The sequence below is a fragment of the Typha latifolia genome, chromosome 4, assembly GCF_019914945.1.
Source record: "Typha latifolia isolate L0001 chromosome 4, TyphaL0001v2, whole genome shotgun sequence".
Lineage (NCBI taxonomy): Eukaryota > Viridiplantae > Streptophyta > Magnoliopsida > Poales > Typhaceae > Typha > Typha latifolia.
Genome location: NC_133089.1, coordinates 13,323,035 through 13,340,948, shown reverse-complemented (window position 1 = coordinate 13,340,948; position 17,914 = coordinate 13,323,035). Strand labels below are relative to the sequence as shown.

Sequence of the window (17,914 nt, the reverse complement as noted above, 5' to 3'; positions counted from 1 at the left end):
CCCTTTAGACAAATCATTCTTATTGGTATCTACATGGCCTCTTCCCTGTGTAGGACTCACACCGTAACCCATTCCCCGTCTTCCCGCTTCCCACCAAAAGTAGCTACTAAAGCTCCAGCCAATCACCTGAGACTTAGTCACGTGCCGCGCTTCCCCGGCCGTTCCAGAACCCAAACACGAGACCCGATCTCGAGACCTCCGTCCTGCATCATCTCACATAGACCTGGGACCCACACGCTCTGCCACATTCTCCTTGGACGGTGCCGCCTACGTGGCGAGAGCAGGGGGAACCAAGCGAATAACCAACATATGTGATTTCGCCACGTCACTGCGTATATTTAATTTGTACTATTTGATTTCTAATCTGTTGCATTAGAACGTCTCCTCTTCGCAAAATACCCGAGAAAAGAAATCCTACCTCTCTCTCTCTCTCTCCTCGAAACCGGCGAGGTTTTAAAAAGGCGAGCGTGGAAAATAGCAACGTCTAGAGAGAGAACGAGGAAAAGAGAAAAAGAGGAAAAGAGAAAAAAATATCGGAGACATAAATTCTTCCGTGCGGGACGTCTCGCATTCCTTCCACTCTAGAGAGAGAGAGAGAGAGAGAGAGAGAGAGAGAGAGAGAAAGAGGGAGAGATTTGGGGATCTCAGAAGATCCATCAAGCCGCTGCAGTAATTTCCCATTAATTCCAGGTAAAAAAACCCTAACTTTGCCCCCCCAAATCAGGTAAAGATCGCGCCTTTGGGGCGCCTCTTTTGAAGAGAGATTGCCTTTTCTTTTGCTTGATGTTTGAGATGTTTACTAATGGAGATCGGTCCGGTTTCAGGGTTTTGATCGGCCGCGATGCGGAAGGCGGAATTAGGGTTTGACGGAGACCGATTCGTGGGGATCCGAGATGTCCGCAGGAGGGACGGATTCATGGAAACGTGAGGCGATCCTTGTGCTTGGGCTAGGGCTAGGGTTTACCGCGTCAGGGATGGCGGACCGGCGCATGAAGGCTGTAGCGGATGGTGATGGCGTTGGCGGGGATGATGAAGTCAGGGAGCTGGAACCGGAGGAGGAGGAAGAGGAATTGGTTGAATGGGAGCTAGGGCTTTCGCTGGGAAGGAGAGGATGGAAGGTGAAGAGGAGGCAATGGAATCCTACTCGAGAGCAGGGCGTAGGGAGCTCGCGGCCTCTCCAGCCATTACGTCTTGGAGCATTGGGAGAGGATCGCCTTGGGGAACGTGCATTTGTTCCTCTCGCACCAGAACTGGTTCTGAAAGATGAGGACTTCCCTGAAGTAGTTGGAATAAACGGTGGTTGGGACATGGAGCGCGATTCTCAGCACAAGAGGCCGAAAGTTATCGACTTTGGCGAGTGAGTTCTTCGTTGGTGCTTTTAGATCAGTTCTTTCGCTTCTTATTATTGATGCATAATTTATTTCTATGTGCAAGTTCTGGTTGTTAATGTACGTCTCTTCTGTTTTGACAAGAAATGAGGACTATAAATTATTTTCTTCTCTTAGTTGTCCTCTTGTCACACATTAGTTGCAAGATCATATATACCCTAGTATCGCACACGTTACTTATATAAAGGGCACTTTAATTCCTCCCTCAAACTTCAAATCATGGTATTTTTTGAGAATCTCATATCAGCCAGGAGAGATATATTAGGCTCCGTTGCCTGTATGACATCTATGATCCTATACAGCCGCACTGAAGGGGATCACAGCTTTATTTTGACAAGGCTTCTTCAAAGATTGCCATGCAAGCCTATGATCATGCCTATGGAACATTTTCTTATGTACATGACCAATGTTTATAGGATTGAGATCCATTTGGCCCTTTGGCTCATTTATGACTCACTGCAGGCAGTTTTATAAAGCCCATGGATGAAGAATTTATTTTTTTGATGTGAAAGAAAATTTATAAATAAAAAATCACTTGCCTTTCTCCTTCTGAGTACTGTCATAGACTGTTCCCATAAGAATAGTTTGAAGATTGCTCTCTGGTAGCATAAACCTAGATTGTGATCAAGAAAGTAACTCTGCATACCGACTATGCTTGCAACTTTTATGGCAAGTCCCTCCCTTGCTTTCATGCTTGGTCATGAATTTTGCTTCAATTGAAGTGGTCTATTTTTGGTTGAAGTTTCATGCCAATAGCTTGTCAGCTTTTTTTGGAGCTTTCTCATACTTAAATTGTGCTCTAAGGCTCATATGTTATTTATTTTGAGTAAAAAAGAGAGTTTCCACTTATGGTGTCCTGATTAAACCATAAACCATCACTGATGGCATTTGAACTCCCAACCTCCCTGTTTGGCAAGCAGGTCTCTCACCACTAGGATACCAATTATGAGACTCAACTACAGATTTGTTGTTGGAATTTGGAAAAGGCTTGCATGATGATGATACCTTCCTAGTAAAAATGAACGGCTTCAATCTATTTTTCTACAGAGATCTTACTTTTTGCATATTGCTGGGATTTGGGGAAAATCTTGAATAATGGTAAAGATGGCAATGAAGCAAAGATATTTATAATCTTTTTATGTCTTCCAAAATTCCAGGTAGTCAAAATATTTTTGTGTAGTGCTGTAAGCCTGTCTTTATGAAGCAAAGATTTGATAAAATCCTCACTTCACTTTTCTCTATCTAGGGCGTGCCATTGTACAGATGCATCTTCCTCAGGCGCTGAAGCATCTGCTCTGCTAAATGCTGGGGAACACAATGCCCAAAGTTCATCTGTTTTGTCAGAAAATGAGATGGCATACTACTTGAGCCTTTTTTCAAATGATGGCTATGACAAAAAACCCAGGGATGCTACTGATGGTGGGGGTGCTGATGGAAATAGTTCTGGTTCTAGAAATGTTGAAGACATTGAGATTAGGATGGATCTCTCGGATGATCTACTGCACCTGGTATGCCTATACTTTATGTATATGTCTATCAAACTTTGTTTTTTCTTTTCATTACATCATTTGAACAGAAAATATTGATATAACATAAGTTGCTGCAGATATTTTCTTTCTTGGGTCAAAAAGATCTATGTAGAGCAGGCGCAACCTGCAAGCAATGGTTATCTGCTAGTGCACATGAGGATTTCTGGAGGTGTTTGAAGTTTGAGAATACAGGAATATCCTTTCACAACTGTATGCTTTCAACCTTATCTTTTCTTCTCAGTGAGATTGCGTGCTCTCTGTTGTTACTACTGGACTACATGCTAATATTACTCTCCGACTGTACTTACACATACACTGTTAATGGGTAAACAATAATAATTAACCACATTATAATGATGTTATAGATTCAAAGTATGTATAAAAAAATGGACTAGGAGAATACTAGAATCCAAAGAAGCAGAAAGATGAGGAGCAGGATTGACTTGAGAAAAAAGGCAGAAGAAGAGCTATAAAATTCAGTAAACTTAATGCTTACTTTATTATCTTCAAATCTAAAATTATTTTGCTTAAAATACTTTAGTTTTTAAACAAGTTTGGTTTAATAAAAATCCTACTAAAATTTTAGTTGATTACACAATATAACTAGAAATTCCTACTTTCTCAATGTCTCAGATCTATTTCTTCTGTTCTACTGGCATAAATAATTGCTATACTTTGATTCTTTAATATTTACAGTTTGTTAAACTTTACCGATTACTCAGTAGATATCATAGTGATTACTTTGATATGTCTTATATCTTCTGGGAATTTATATCTAGATTGTACTGGTTTTCAACTTTTGGAGCAGCGGCTGGTTATTTTTTAATTAGACATCACAAAATTGGAAGTGATCAAATGAGCTAGGGTTTCTGAGATTTTGAGCTAAGCATGTGGCTTGACTCTTGAGCCAATGCAGAAGCTCAGTAAATTTTATTTGTGGTAAGTTTCTTATATGGAGTAGTTGATTGAGCATAATCTCTCAAAATGGGAGTTGAGGGAAATCCAGATTCTCTCAGAAAATTTGCAACATAGCAGTAGAAAGATAATTAGATAAGAACATGAACAAATCTGTGAAAAATTCTAGGTCCAAGCGGTTAATTCAGGGTTGTCAATTACACTTACAGAACTTCATTATATTGGGTCAATCACCTCCTTTTATGAAGAACTTATCAGATTGTTTTCATTAATTAAACATCGAATAGTGGACTTTTTTCGTCTTTCCTCGTTCTCTTCCTCACCATCCTTTTTATCTCGTTATGGTCTCACTTTAACCCAAAGCACTTTCTTAAGAAAGATACTTAAACTTGTTTTTTGATCTTTACTGGGTTCTTATGGTGTCACAGTGAAGAAACCAAAACTTTTTTGGTATTTAAATATTGAGTCATGAATATTAATGTATTTTAAGTTTTTAACCATTTGCACATTATTTCCTCTAGAGTTTACACTGTTATTTAGGATAAAAGCATTGGTTCATTAATCATATTAAGTATAATAATCCATGTTGTTGCTGTTTGTTTAATATAGAAATCATGCAAATCATTTGATTTTCTTGTGCCTTTTATGTTACTTCTTGACTGAGGACCTATTTCTTCTTTTCATCAGAAATTTATGATTCGTCTCAAAATTTTTCACACACAGACTTGATGGATTAGGCCACTTGCAGATTGAGCTGTGTGTTGGATTTTTCTTCTTTGTTATATATAGCTTTAAACTTAAGAACATATGCATGGGAATGGTCTGAAATAGGTTTATTCTGTTGTGAATTTTATATAAGAACTTTCATTTATATATCAAGTTTATCGTTTTAATCTTAAGATTTTCTTTTGGATAACTAACAACGAATTTACTCGGTATACATGCCTACAAAATTGTTTGGTACTCTGGCTTTCAGCAACTCCTTGAATGAGTCATTTCAGAGTAGCCTCATTTCATTAAAATTGATCTCTGGAGTATCCAGTGTGTGCATCTATTTTGGGGTTGTTCCTTATAGCAATCCCTTTATCTTATGCTCATTTTTGACATCTTGTATAAGTCTGCCATTTGCACATCAATTTCTGGTATGTTTAGCATGACATTTTACGAACTAAGCTAGCGGAGATCTTTGATGTACTGCCATACTTCTTTCAAGAAACTAAATGTGTTCACTTCAATGCCTTTTGATTTATCATCTTTGCAGTTGCGACCATTTGCCACCGGTATCAGAATGCCACAGAATTGAGTATGTCTGGCATTCCGAATGCTGATGTGCTCGTTATGGAAGCAATGACTTCTTTGAGGTCTTCTTTTTTCTTATTCTTCTTTTCCCTTTTTATTGCATGTACTTCCTCCTATTTGCTTTATTTTCTCACAAGGCCTTTAAATTTTCGCCAGGCGTCTTGAAACAATATTTCTAGAAAGGGGACAACTAGGTGATGAATTTTTTCGTTCATTGACTGAATGCCCTGCATTGACCACTTTGAGCATATGTGATGCGTCTCTTGGTAATGGCATCCAAGAGATAAGTGTACACCATGACAGATTGCGTGACCTTCACATCATGAAATGCCGTGTACTTCGTATTTCTGTCAGGTGATAATATGTCCAATTTTGCTTGGGATATATTCTTTATTTTCAAACATATTAGTTTCAATCTATTTATTCAAATGCTCTACTCTGCTGATTTGCAGATGCCCTCAGCTTCAAAAATTGTCGCTTAAGCGAACCAGCATGGCTCATGCCTTGCTTCATTGCCCTCTATTACATGAGTTGGATTTATCATCCTGCCATAAGCTTTCTGATGCTGCAATTCGATCAGCCACCACGTCGTGTCCATTATTGGCATCACTAGATATGTCATCCTGTTCTTGTCTCAGCGATGAAACGTTGCGTGAAATTGCTTTTTCATGTCCTAATCTTTGCGTTCTTGATGTGTCTAATTGTCCAAACATCTCATTTGAGGTCAGTTGTTCTCTTTGATATTCTACCACATGTTTTGTTTTATTATTGTTAGCTCAAGTTTGACGTATTCATCATCCTTGTGCGAAGTCTGTCAGACTTCCAATGTTGATAGATTTGAAACTTCACACATGTGAGGGGATAACTGCGGCTTCGATGTCTGCAATATCTCATAGTCGTATGTTGGAGGTTAGAGTGTTTTCTACAAGTTTGCTTGTCTTTATGAAGTTTAGTTTAGTGATTTTTTTTCATTAGTTTAATAACATTTATATAACTTATGCAGGCATTGCAGCTTGATAATTGTGGCCTGTTAACTTCTGTATCACTTGATATGCCACACCTTCGGAATATAAGTCTTGTACACTTACGCAAGTACGAAATAATCCCCCTACCCTCTTTCCTTTCATTTATGTGAGGCTGATCTGTGTAAATTCGATGCTAAATTTTGCTGCATCTTTCTAGGTTTGTTGATTTGAATTTACGGAGTCCTGTGCTTTCATACATCAAAGTTTCCAGATGTTCAGCGCTCCACCGCATAAGCATTACATCAAATGCACTTCAGGTTAGTCTTTTTTTAATGACTTGTTTGCTGTTTTATTTAGTGTTTCTTCTTTTGAAGTTGAGATTCCAAGAATGGAGATGCTTGGTTGTGCAGAAATTGGTGCTGCAAAAGCAAGAAAGTTTATCTACTTTGTCATTGCAATGCCACAATTTGATAGAGGTGGACCTCAGTGATTGTGAGTCTTTGATAAATTCAGTTTGTGAAGTTTTTAGTGATGGAGGTGGTTGCCCAATGCTCAGATCGTTGATTCTTGATAATTGCGAGGTTGATCACTTCTTCCAATTTTGCAAAATCTTGTTTTTTACTGTTTCTTTTTTGTTAATCTAAGGTCTCATTGGCTACCCATATCATGTGAATGGCATTTATTGTGTGCTTTTGTTTGTCATGTATTTATGCACTTATTCTTTAATTTTTGGCGAAAAGGTCTGTTTAAGCAGATTTGTCTTTGGTGGCCTCAAGTTACTTGGGGAATGGAGGAGTTTCTATTGGTTATATAAAGCTTGTTTTGATATTCTGTGATCCTAGGGTTTTCAGATCTAATTTCCAATATAGATATTTAATTAGAATTCCAGATTAGGCTTTCAAAACAGATATTTAATTAGAATTCCAGAACAGGCAGTGAAAGATTCAGTATCAGCAAGTATGGGATTTTCATTGGTCTGAGCTTGATTACAGTAATCAACATATCGATTACATTACCTTAAACCTTATCTGATGTGTTGTCTTATTGCATTGATGTTTACTGGTATATTCGACCTTAGTACCTGAATAAATAGCATTCATTTGTGTATTTGTTAAGACTAGAATTTTGTTTTTTTTTGTTTTTTTTTTTCTTTTGAGAACCTTCATTGTTGAACGTAGAGCTATTGTATTGCATATTAGATAGGATATGACTATATGAGTCATTCTCTTGAAATCAACACACTTTGCCAGTGACCATAGGGCACATTTTTTTACATGCTTATTCTGAGAACTTCTATTTGGTAGGTTTTGATTGATTTATATTAACTTATGTCATTTGCATTTTTGTCCTGCTTCATTGATAGTGCAACACCTAATCAACTCTATACTTTTATCATCTCTCTTCCTTGTGAGTTTTGTTATGTCCTCAGAATGTTGGACTTAATTGTTACAAGGAAGGTAGTCTAAGAGTCCATTGCGTGTTGGTATAGTTGCCTGAATAATTAGTATATATATCATTCAATAGCTGGACATACTTTTATCTAAAGGTGTTGTACTTGCTGAACACTTGTTTTCCTTTACTTTTGAGTTTTGAATTTTGTCTTTCTTCTGCCTCCTGACATTAACAGTTTTCCTCTTTTCACTTATTTTAACACCTTTGAACTTACTATATACCTAAGTGAGGTTTGAGTGCTGGTGGATCCAAGAGTACATGAATTGGTTGACTTGTTATGTGCAATATAAAGGTAATTTATGACCTTGATACGATATGCGGGAGACATGATCGAGCTAGGAAGCTGTCATCATGTAGATTATGGACTCTGGTGGTATCCATATGATAAAATTATCTTGTTATCTCCCTTAAAAGAAGATATTTCGTGAAGCCAAGACTCGAGGCTACAATTTTTGTTTGCCTTTCTTTTAGGCTCTCTAATCTCATTTTTGTGTTGTTCTATTTGCTATTTGTGTACGTACTGACTCCTGTCCTATCCAGCTTGGTGGGAGGTAAGTTGGAAGTAGGTAATTCTGTTGAGTTGTGTCTTACCAATTATTCTAGTAAACTAGAATTTATGACAATTTATTTTTGGCTCCTCGGATGGACTAAAATGTAAGAGCTCTTCTCGATCTCCTGCTTCTATTTTTGAATTTTTTGGCCTTAATATTATTGCGACAACTCCCATCCAAGTTTGTATGCTTTTTGTGTTCATTTCATTTGTTTTCATATGATGTTGCTATCTGAATTGTCTGTCACATTCTGAATGTATGTTGTGATTTAATTTATTTGCTTATTTTGAGTCTCTGTTCATTCATTTCATTTATATGTTTATTGTGTATCTCAGAGCTTGAGCATGGTCAGACTCAGCAGCAGTTCTTTGATCAGTCTTTCACTTGCTGATTGTCGTTCAATGACTTTCATTGAATTGTCGTGTCCAAATCTTCAAAAAATAAATCTTGATGGTTGTGATCATCTTGAAAAAGCATCATTCTGTCCGGTAAGTTGACCACCTTTTTTGGCTTGTGGTTTTCTTAGTTTACAGTCATTTATCTTGCTGACTGCTTGCTTTTCATTGGGAGTGATTTTCTTCAGTATCTGTCTTAATAAAGAACCGGATTTGTAGAATAATATGCTGGTGACTGGTGTACTCAAAGATACATTTTTATCCTATTAACCCTCTTTACTTTCTTTTTTGAAGTCCTCGCTTTTATTGCTGATGGCTTCTTTGTTTGCACTAAATTGCTTTTTGGAAGAAAAAAGAAAGATCCCCATTCATCGACCATAACCGCACAATACCTGAAAAACACTGACAAGAGATGCATTCTATACAGCATACAACCATGAACCGTTTGTGCAATTGTCTCACCTCTTCAATAGAAGGGAGGCAGATTTCGGTGCAAGAAATGAGAGATGATATAGTTGGTGCATTATGCTTAGTTAAAATCTAATAAATACATTTATAGGTAATCTATGCAGCAACATGTGTAGCATAGGAATTAGTAGGATTTTCAGCAAACTGTCGGAAGTGCTTTATGACATTGGGCTTTGGCAACTAGATCAAACAACCAACTTATAACTTTTAATCTTGCAGTTAATACAAAGAGTGGAGCAAGTTTTAACCTTTGGCACACCTAATATAGAGCTATGTGTATGATTTGCGATGATTATTGATGCGGATTGCTGTCTTGTTAAATACTATGCATGTTTAAGTAGGTATTTCTCAGAGAATACGACTCTAAGTGAGTTAGGAGTCCATTTATATTATGGAGTGGTCATTCTTTGAGTTACAGCATAGATGCTCCAAAGGCTGGTTTGTCCTTTTGCCACCTATATTTTCCTGTCTTATTTTTATTTTCTATGCTATTGTATGGTAGCTTAATCCTGTCTTGTTAAACGTCCCTACCGTCGTAAAATAAGAGCACCTTGCTTTGCCCTTTGTAGTCTCGTTCCAGCAGCTTGGAGCTGCGGGGAGCGGGACAGTAGATAAAGACAGGAAAGAATTCAAAACAGTTCATTTTTCTCTTTTCTTTGCAGAATCAATTTTTATCATTGAATGAAGTCATGAACCTTCTGACGTTCATGCTAGATGTAATATTGAATAAATTTCCAATATTGTAATTTCTGTCAACACGAAGTTCCCTTTATATTCTTCACTGGAAGGAAGTAATATGTAGATTTACCTTCACATACTTGTGGATACCTTATGGCAGCATCTGTGCTTATAAAAAGTATAATTATGCGTTTATGTTTTATCCTAAGATGTAAAATTTTGCTACATCCGTTTTTAGTCTGACGAGATGCATTGTTTATAGGTTGGTCTTGAGTCACTTAATCTGGGAATTTGCCCAAAATTGAGTATTCTACAGATTGAAGCTCCAAAAATGTCTATATTGGAACTGAAGGGTTGTGGCATGCTCTCTCAGGCTTCAATTAATTGCCCTCGCTTGACATCGTTGGATGCCTCCTTCTGCAGGTTCTGTTGTCTTTTCATGTTTCCTTGTTTATTGTTGCTGCAATTCAACTGAGTTCTCCATCTCTTGCTTTTGCAGGCAGCTCCTGGATGATTCATTGTCCAAAATGGCAGCTTCATGCCCTCACATTCAGTGCCTAATCCTGTCATCATGCCTATCCATAGGGGTTGACGGGTTATCTTCTCTGCATTGGCTTCGACGGTTAACCCTGCTTGATCTGTCATATACATTCTTGACAAACTTAAGACCTGTTTTTGATAGTTGTTCGCAGTTAAAGGTGGATTTTTTTCTCATGCATGTAGTTATAAAAGTATCTTTTTGTCTCATATACATTCTCATTTCAGTTACTAAAGCATTGTACTTGTACTGCTTTTAGTTACTTCCATCTGGAACCCAATGCACTGAGACTTCTATTCATATTGTTTTAAGTGGGTTTTTGGTTTGTGGTGATTATTGGTAGTTCAGTCTCTCTTTGGTGCTTTGTTTGATTAGGCTTGAATAGTCAACTCAAATAACATATTTTACTCTTGGAGCAACAATTCTGAGAACAAACCGATAGATAATATTTTTTAGTACTTTCCTCCTGGATACCAAGGACCTTGAACATGCAAATGGGGCTGTCTGCCAGGTATGTATGCACCAGTGTAGGGCATAACTAAGAAATGGCAGGTACAGATTTATTAGAGATTGGAACATTATATACAGTCATGATGTGTTGATATTTGTCATATAGTTGTTTTTGGAATACTACAGTTCCTTATAAAACATTGCACGATATACTGGAATGGTAATTGCTTCTTGTTTAGTTGTTTGTATACTACAATATCATTGAAAACCATCATCATTATACAACTTACAGAATATGAGCTTCATTTGCTTCAGCGGTGGAGTTGATTATACCAGTGAAATTGTGTTATTGGACTATTTTAGGCTTCTTAGATGAATAAATACTACACATTCGTTTCTAGTCCTTTTAGTATGTCACCTTCAAAGTGAGCAAAATTCTCTTTATGTTAGCATGATTTGGTATACGAAACTCTATTTGCGTTGGTAAATAGATGTTGATATACATACATATATGTACATGGATTATGATGGAAACGACAGAGTTCTGAAAGTTCTACATGTTTTGATCTCTATATATATTGATATATTCTTGCAGATATTAAAGCTATCAGCTTGCAAATACCTCACTGATTCTTCTTTAGAAGCTCTTTATAAAGAAGATGCACTTCCAGCACTTCTAGAGTTAGATTTGTCGTATTCATCTGTTGGGCAGACTGCTATACTGGAGCTTCTTGCTTGCTGCACTAATTTAGTTCATGTGAACTTGAATGGTTGTACAAATTTGAATGAATTGGTGTGGGGCTCAAGCGGTTACCGTCCATCTGAGATGCCAGTTGATATTTGTCCATCCAACTCTATTCCTGTGGAGAACAATGAGGCATTAAAGAAGTCTGATTGTTTGCTTGAAGTTCTTAACTGTACTGGTTGTCCGAATATTAAGAAAGTTCTCATTCCATTGACGGCACATTGTTTACATTTGTCCAAAATAAATCTCAATCTGTCAACTAATCTGAAGGAAGTGGACCTTATGTGTTTCAATCTCTGCACTCTTAATTTGAGGTTAGTTTTCCACCGATCCTTTTGTTTGTTTCCAGCCCAAGGTTTCCAGCCCTGTTTATGTATACCCAGGATACTTTCCTGTATATATCTACTGATACTTAGTATGCACTTTTACTTTTTATGCAGCAATTGTAGTTCGCTGGAGGTTTTGAAGCTTGATTGTCCAAGACTAACCAACCTCCAGCTTCTGGTAATTTATCCTGCCTGAAGGTGCAAACGTTTTCATACTTCAGTTTGAAAATTTGTTAGTGTTATCATATTGTTACAAAATGTTGAACAACATTGAGTGTTCAGACAGTTTATAATGCCCTTCCACATGTCTGTTGGTATCTATTTTTTGTTATCGAGGGGCCATTTGGTGTGACAGTGAGGCTTGCTTGTTGATTATGAGAAGTTACGATTTTAAATTCTGGAAACATCTTCAGAAATGGGATAATGTTGCATACATCTTCTCTCATTACCCTGCATAGGTGGGAGCCTCATTCAGCTGCATGCCCCTTTTTTCTATCCAATTTGTTCCACGGTTCTATTAATTCTCTCTGGTTTCACATGGTACAGTGATATTATGATGTAGATTATAAATGGGCTATTCTTTTCCATATTTTCTAGTAGTCTTTAGTTCTTGTTTTGTTAGTGCTCTCCATGTGCCATTGCATGGTAGTTTCTGGTCATCACTGTCTGGAATGGTGCCGTGTTCTGGAGAATTGGCGCTATACTAATAGAGAATTTCTCATGGCTGATATGGTTGGATTGTTACAATTCTGTGATTTTGTGTATGAATGCTAGCTGTCTTACCTCTACATGATTAATCTACTTTGTGGCACCATTCTGCTTGTCGAGAATTTTCCCTTGGAAAAGTAGTTACTGTCAACGGTGTGTGCTAGTAGAGCACACACTGAGTGGTCTCAATCTGCTCTAGGCAGATAAAGTCAAGGCATAAGGCAAATTCACAGAGTGCCAGCTATTCTTGAGATTGTCGTATATCACATGTGCATAGTGACATTACTTTAGAATATGTTTATGCACCAATGCAGGAATAGGTGTCTAGTTACTCCTGATCCAAATACAGTTTTTTGTCCAACCACAAGATAAAGTCACTTTTTTCTCATTTTTTGTTGTGGTTTTGAATGTGTTTGCTTTCTCCTTTTTGAATAATGACTTGCAGGCTTGCATCATGCTGGAAGAGGATGAACTAGAATCGGCTATTTCACACTGTGAAGTGTTGGAGACCCTGAACCTTCACTCCTGCCCGAAGGTTAGATTTCTTGATATGCGCTGTTCTAGTATTAGGACTTCCACATGGAGTATGCTTGCTGTTCAACATACATGGATATACTATCCAGTTGAAATTCCTATTTATTTTCCCGATCTTCCTTGTTTTAAGCTCTGGATTGTTGAGCAATTTTAACCTTCTTGGCAGATAAATGCCGAGTATTTTGATAAACTTCGCGTGATATGCCCCAGCCTGAAGCGCATTCAAAGCAGCCTAATGGGATAGTACACTGGCAACAGCGCGACCCCAATTAATGTCGTGATATTTATCTTCTATCATTTTTACTGTGCCAATCAGGCATGTGGTATTAATAACTTGAATCGGCTTCTTGGTGCTCTTGCTGTACATACACCAAATCGCCTTTCCGATGTTCCAGCTGCCTTGCCTATGTTAATGCTTGATAGTTGATAGTCACTAGAACAGCATGCACGAATGCGAACAGATATACAAATGGCATCCTTGTATGTGGTTTCTGTGTCAAAGAGTTGAATCTGTATGGATGGAAATTGGGCAGTTTATGTAGTAACTCGTAATTGCCTTCTTTCTGTTTATAAATTATTTCAAGCAGTATTGCAATTTTTCCATTCTCTACAACTTTTGCTGATTGGTTGGCCCATAAGATGATGAGACTCCCTGTTTCCTTTTTGATTTGGTATTTGTGGGGGTGTTTATATTCTTGAAGGACTGGGAATTTTAGACACGTTCACTTTCTGTTTTTACCTTCTTCCAACTTATACTTGCGAAGTGTTGAAAGAGCAAGAATTTAATGAAATAATGCGTTGCAGCTTGAATCCCTTTTATTTGTGTTTTGTTGGCCTTATTAGGTCTTTTCCAGTAGGGAGATGATTATTTGGCCAACCAACTCTGCCAGTTCCTAGCCCTACTTGCCAGTTTCCCACCCTCGACTTCGTCTTAAAAGAGCTCCTCCTCCGCCGCCTCAACCCTGAGCTAATCTTTGAGCTCCCTCTACCTAAGTCTTTCAGGCCTGGGCGGAACGCCTACCCAATCAATGTCATCGGCCCCATCCCTTCCTCCGTCGCCTCCTTCCTGCACCCTCTTCTTCCATCACCTCTCAAATCTCGCGGGCCCCATCCCTTCTCCCAATCTCCTCTCCTTCCTCACTTCCCTAACCCTCTCCTTCCTCGCTTCCCTAACCCGGCTCTATTCCTCCTTTCTCCCAACTCCCCAACCTCTATTCCGTAGACATAAGCTGCAATCACCTCACCGGCTTGTTGCCCACTAGCTCGACAGACGATGGCTTTTGTCGGTCAGCATCTTGTCTAACCCGAGCCCACTTTCTTGCGGGCCGATGGGCGGTAACAGCTTAGGCTATTCTAGCCCGGCATGACCCACTTACGAGCGGGCTGACGAACAGACTGCTCAGCCAGATTGGCCCAGGTCGAAACTATAGTTCTAGTTTAAGTAGCCGAGCATGACAACTAATTGCTTGATTATCCATTCCCAAATGTGTGGATGGATACTGAAACAAACAGGTCGCGGAGCAACAATCACAGCCTTGTCTTTTAGACTAATAAAGAAGTACGGATAAGACGCAAGAAGATTAACAAAAAGGGGCTACGTAGCGAGTGCTTCCACTATCCCCCATTGATTTTATCTCCATCCCTCCATGGCTCAAGCTCTCCTTTCGACTTCATCATGCTGCTCCTCTCTCCTACGTCTCTCTCTCTCTCTCTCTCTCTCTCTCTCTATACACACACACACACACACACACACAAATAGACAAGTCTTGCACCGTATAACTCTAGTAACTTCTTGGTGTCTCTGGTTTCAGCGAGCTCCGTGGCCGGAACCACCAAAGCCGGCTCCTATCCCAGGATTCTGCCCTTTCGCTCCACCTCGGTGCTCGCTTCTTCCTTCAAGCGTGGCACTTCCCACGGTTAAATTTCTTCTCTTTTGCTCTAATTTTGGAGAATACTAGTATTCCGCTATGAAATGAACCATCGATAACTAAAGTTTGGAACTTCTCCCCCCTAGAAACCTTGCTTTGTGATTACTACCCTAGTATTGCATTTGTGGGTTTTCTTATTCATAACAAGAAACTAAATTTTTTTTTTTGTTGAACTTTTTCATTGATTTTGGGGTTAATCCGTGCCTTTCTTCTCGGAAGTTGGTAATGCGCAGTGTATTTGACCTAATTCGGCCGAAATTGATGGAACCGTACGAATATTTAAGTGCATACTCTTTTAGGATTTACATTTTTTTTTATCTAATTGAAGCATGACTTGATCTGGTCTACAGTAACCAAGGGGTGGTTTATATTTCTTTCTTGTATCTATCACAATAGGAAACTGGAACAAGAAGGTTAGCTTATATCTATATATCCGATTTTTCATGCTTTATGTTTCATCGGTATTTAGGTGCAATATCTACCTCTCAAAGGAAAAAAAAATAAAATAGCAGCATTTCATATAAAGCATCTTCTTCTACTTGTTCTATTATGATCTAATTTCAGGAAGGTAAGTTATATATTGTTATGCCTCTATTGTGAAATTAGGTATATTTCGGTAATGGCTTTGATGCCTGTTGTTCTTCTTTTGTGATTTTTGTTGTTGTTTGCAGTCTTCTGGATTACCTCCAACAGAAGGAAAGTTCAATCACAAGCAATCTCGCTGTCTATAAGGTGTGAGCAGGGCACAAAGGAGAACAATGGATTAGATGTATGGCTCAGTCGCCTTGCAATGGTTGGATTTGTAAGTGCAATTACTGTTGAAATAGCAACCGGGAAAGGAATACTAGAGGTATGGACTCTTTGTGAATAGTGAAATCATCCCTTGGTGAATGCAAATTCCAACAGCACAATCCTTTAGATGCGTAGTACTAGGAAGGAACAATGTTCATTCTTTACCCTCTTTGAATCTCTTAGAGTAAATTAGTGGTTCAATTAGGAGAGATAGAGGGGAGTAATCATGCTCATGTTATGATAAGCCTCAACATTGATCACTGGATTAGATATTTAGCTTAATCTGTTAGGATGTGTGATTAACAGTTACTCATCCTATTAAATGCGTAGTACTAGGAAGGAACAATGTTCATTCTTTACCCTCTTTGATCTCTTGGAGTAAATTAGTGGTTTAATTGGGAGGGATAGAGGGGAGAATCATGCTCATGTTATGACAAGACTCAACATTGAGTTACGATGCTCGTTTAAAAATTACTCATCCTACATCGACATTCTTCTCATGATATGTATCACCACTAACATTTATTGATTGCTCTTTCCTATGTTCCTCTTCTGGTTCTTGGATATCTTGATTAACTCCTAGGTTTCTTTTGCTTAACCTTGTTTAGATCATACATCCTGCATCTACTAATTTCTTTGCTTGCTTGTAGTGCTTCACCTCATTAATTTTAGTGAATGTTTCATCAAGATCGGTGTTCTATCTAATCAGCCTTTGATCACATTTTAGTGTGGATGGTTTGCCAAGAGTATAATAGTGGTCTTTATGTAGTTGATTGGAACTTACAAAGAGCAAAAGACGAATGGCTTATTATTATTAATATTATTACAATGTGCGCTACTAAGAAATTGCTATCAACTTGTTTTTTTTACAGAATTTTGGGTTAGCAGCATCATTGCCTACATTGGCGCTGGTTGGTACTGGTTTGGTTGGAGTTCTGACGGCATTCTTTATCTTTCAATCTGCTTCTCGAGATTAATCAGTCTGAAAGAGTTCATATGTTTCGGTTTGAAGGCCCTTAATCCCATCAGATTCCTTTCGCCAACATATTACTGTGATTGAATGACAGTATTATGGAGGCGATGATATCTGCGATTAGTAAGAGTAAATTTTGTATTAAAGATAGCAGAGGGCTATCTGGCAATACACAATTCTAGTTTTTCTCTTTCCATATATGTTAACAAAATGCGATTGTCATATATTGGTATTCAAGTGATTACTGATGCATAATGAAGTGGCCTTTTCTCAAAGTAATTCTTGTCTTCTATGTCATGTTTGGTAAAATTTTAGGTTGGTTGAATATATTTTCTTGAGCATCTGGATGCTAGGGTTTGCCAGGGTTTAATATCTTTTTCTTTTCCCAGGGTTTCCTACAACTCGGTATCAAATTGTTGACCATTAGGTGTTACTAATGTATGCCTCCTGCCAACATAAAATTAGGTTCGATAAAAGGAATAAGAGGAATTTCCCATGACGAGCAGATTAAATCCTGACCTGATTCGAATTCATATCGAGTTTTAATATTTGAATTCCTATTTGTATCCGAATAATTTACACTGTTACAATATCGACTAAAGAATAATATTCCAATTAATATTTGCACATCTAGTCTGAAAGATTAGAAAATAGTGATGTGAAAGACTATTTTTATACTTTGTACTATATATTTGCTAATTATGCTATCATAATTCCTTACATAACTATATATATATATATATCCGAAAACTGATCTGAATACTTGTCGACACTTAACACGAATATACACGCTCTCAGGAGTCGAATTTTTTTCTAGTTTGAGATTTAATATAAAAACCTATTTCTCGTCATATTTCGATAACCTACATGCTATCCGATACTTATACGTTATCAAGTAAAGTAACACGTCTCTCTCTCTCTCTCGTTCTCGGTAATGGAGTCTCTTTGGTCGGATCATATATATCATACGCCGTATTTATCTTGCATGCTAGCCTTGTTCATCAAGATCACGTCACCTTTCGGACTGAACTTTTAGGCCTACTGTCCGTTTCAATGTCAAGGCTGGGATGTGCATCCCCAAGCTCGCCTCTAACCCATGCTTTGCTTTGAGGCTGAGGAGGAGGAGGAGGAGGAGGCGAGGAAGGACAAAGAGGAAGCACCTCAACATCTAAGCCTAGACGGGAGGCGAGGTTTTAATGTTTCGTTTACTTTAGGAATAAGGTTAATTTTAAAATATGTATTACTCTTTGTTATTATTAAAATAAAAAATTTATTTTATA

The 17,914-nt window shown here is 38.0% G+C and overlaps 2 protein-coding genes across 3 annotated transcripts; both read left to right on the top strand.

The window, feature by feature from the left end:
• The first annotated feature begins 392 nt into the window (after positions 1-392).
• LOC140786267 (F-box/LRR-repeat protein 15) lies at positions 393-13,554 on the top strand. Of its 2 annotated transcripts, none has more exons than XM_073134566.1 (18): positions 393-724; positions 825-1,357; positions 2,635-2,896; positions 2,995-3,127; positions 5,094-5,193; positions 5,288-5,485; positions 5,584-5,854; positions 5,942-6,040; positions 6,135-6,223; positions 6,314-6,413; positions 6,507-6,677; positions 8,435-8,587; positions 9,903-10,063; positions 10,140-10,338; positions 11,224-11,687; positions 11,814-11,877; positions 12,853-12,942; positions 13,108-13,554. In XM_073134566.1, the coding sequence occupies exons 2-18, from the start codon at positions 894-896 to the stop codon at positions 13,183-13,185; spliced, it is 3,096 nt and encodes a 1,031-aa protein (XP_072990667.1). In that variant the 5' UTR covers positions 393-724; positions 825-893; the 3' UTR covers positions 13,186-13,554. The 2 variants fall into 2 exon arrangements, with proteins under 2 accessions (XP_072990667.1, XP_072990666.1); XM_073134565.1 differs by having other exon boundaries at positions 402-690.
• Positions 13,555-14,409: 855 nt separating this feature from the next.
• Positions 14,410-16,913, top strand: LOC140786268 (stress enhanced protein 1, chloroplastic-like). Its single transcript, XM_073134567.1, has 4 exons — positions 14,410-14,636; positions 14,753-14,857; positions 15,541-15,719; positions 16,534-16,913. The coding sequence occupies exons 1-4, from the start codon at positions 14,588-14,590 to the stop codon at positions 16,636-16,638; spliced, it is 438 nt and encodes a 145-aa protein (XP_072990668.1). The 5' UTR covers positions 14,410-14,587; the 3' UTR covers positions 16,639-16,913.
• The last annotated feature ends 1,001 nt before the right edge of the window (positions 16,914-17,914 follow it).

Coding starts and splice junctions, on each gene's coding strand:
- LOC140786267 (XM_073134566.1), top strand. CDS start 894: ATGTCCGCAGGAGGGACGGATTCATGGAAACGTGAGGCGATCCTTGTG. Junction 5,194..5,287: donor GAAGCAATGACTTCTTTGAG/GTCTTCTTTTTT, acceptor AATTTTCGCCAG/GCGTCTTGAAACAATATTTC. Junction 12,943..13,107: donor ACCTTCACTCCTGCCCGAAG/GTTAGATTTCTT, acceptor CCTTCTTGGCAG/ATAAATGCCGAGTATTTTGA.
- LOC140786268 (XM_073134567.1), top strand. CDS start 14,588: ATGGCTCAAGCTCTCCTTTCGACTTCATCATGCTGCTCCTCTCTCCTA. Junction 14,637..14,752: donor ATGCTGCTCCTCTCTCCTAC/GTCTCTCTCTCT, acceptor CTCTGGTTTCAG/CGAGCTCCGTGGCCGGAACC. Junction 14,858..15,540: donor CAAGCGTGGCACTTCCCACG/GTTAAATTTCTT, acceptor TGTTGTTTGCAG/TCTTCTGGATTACCTCCAAC.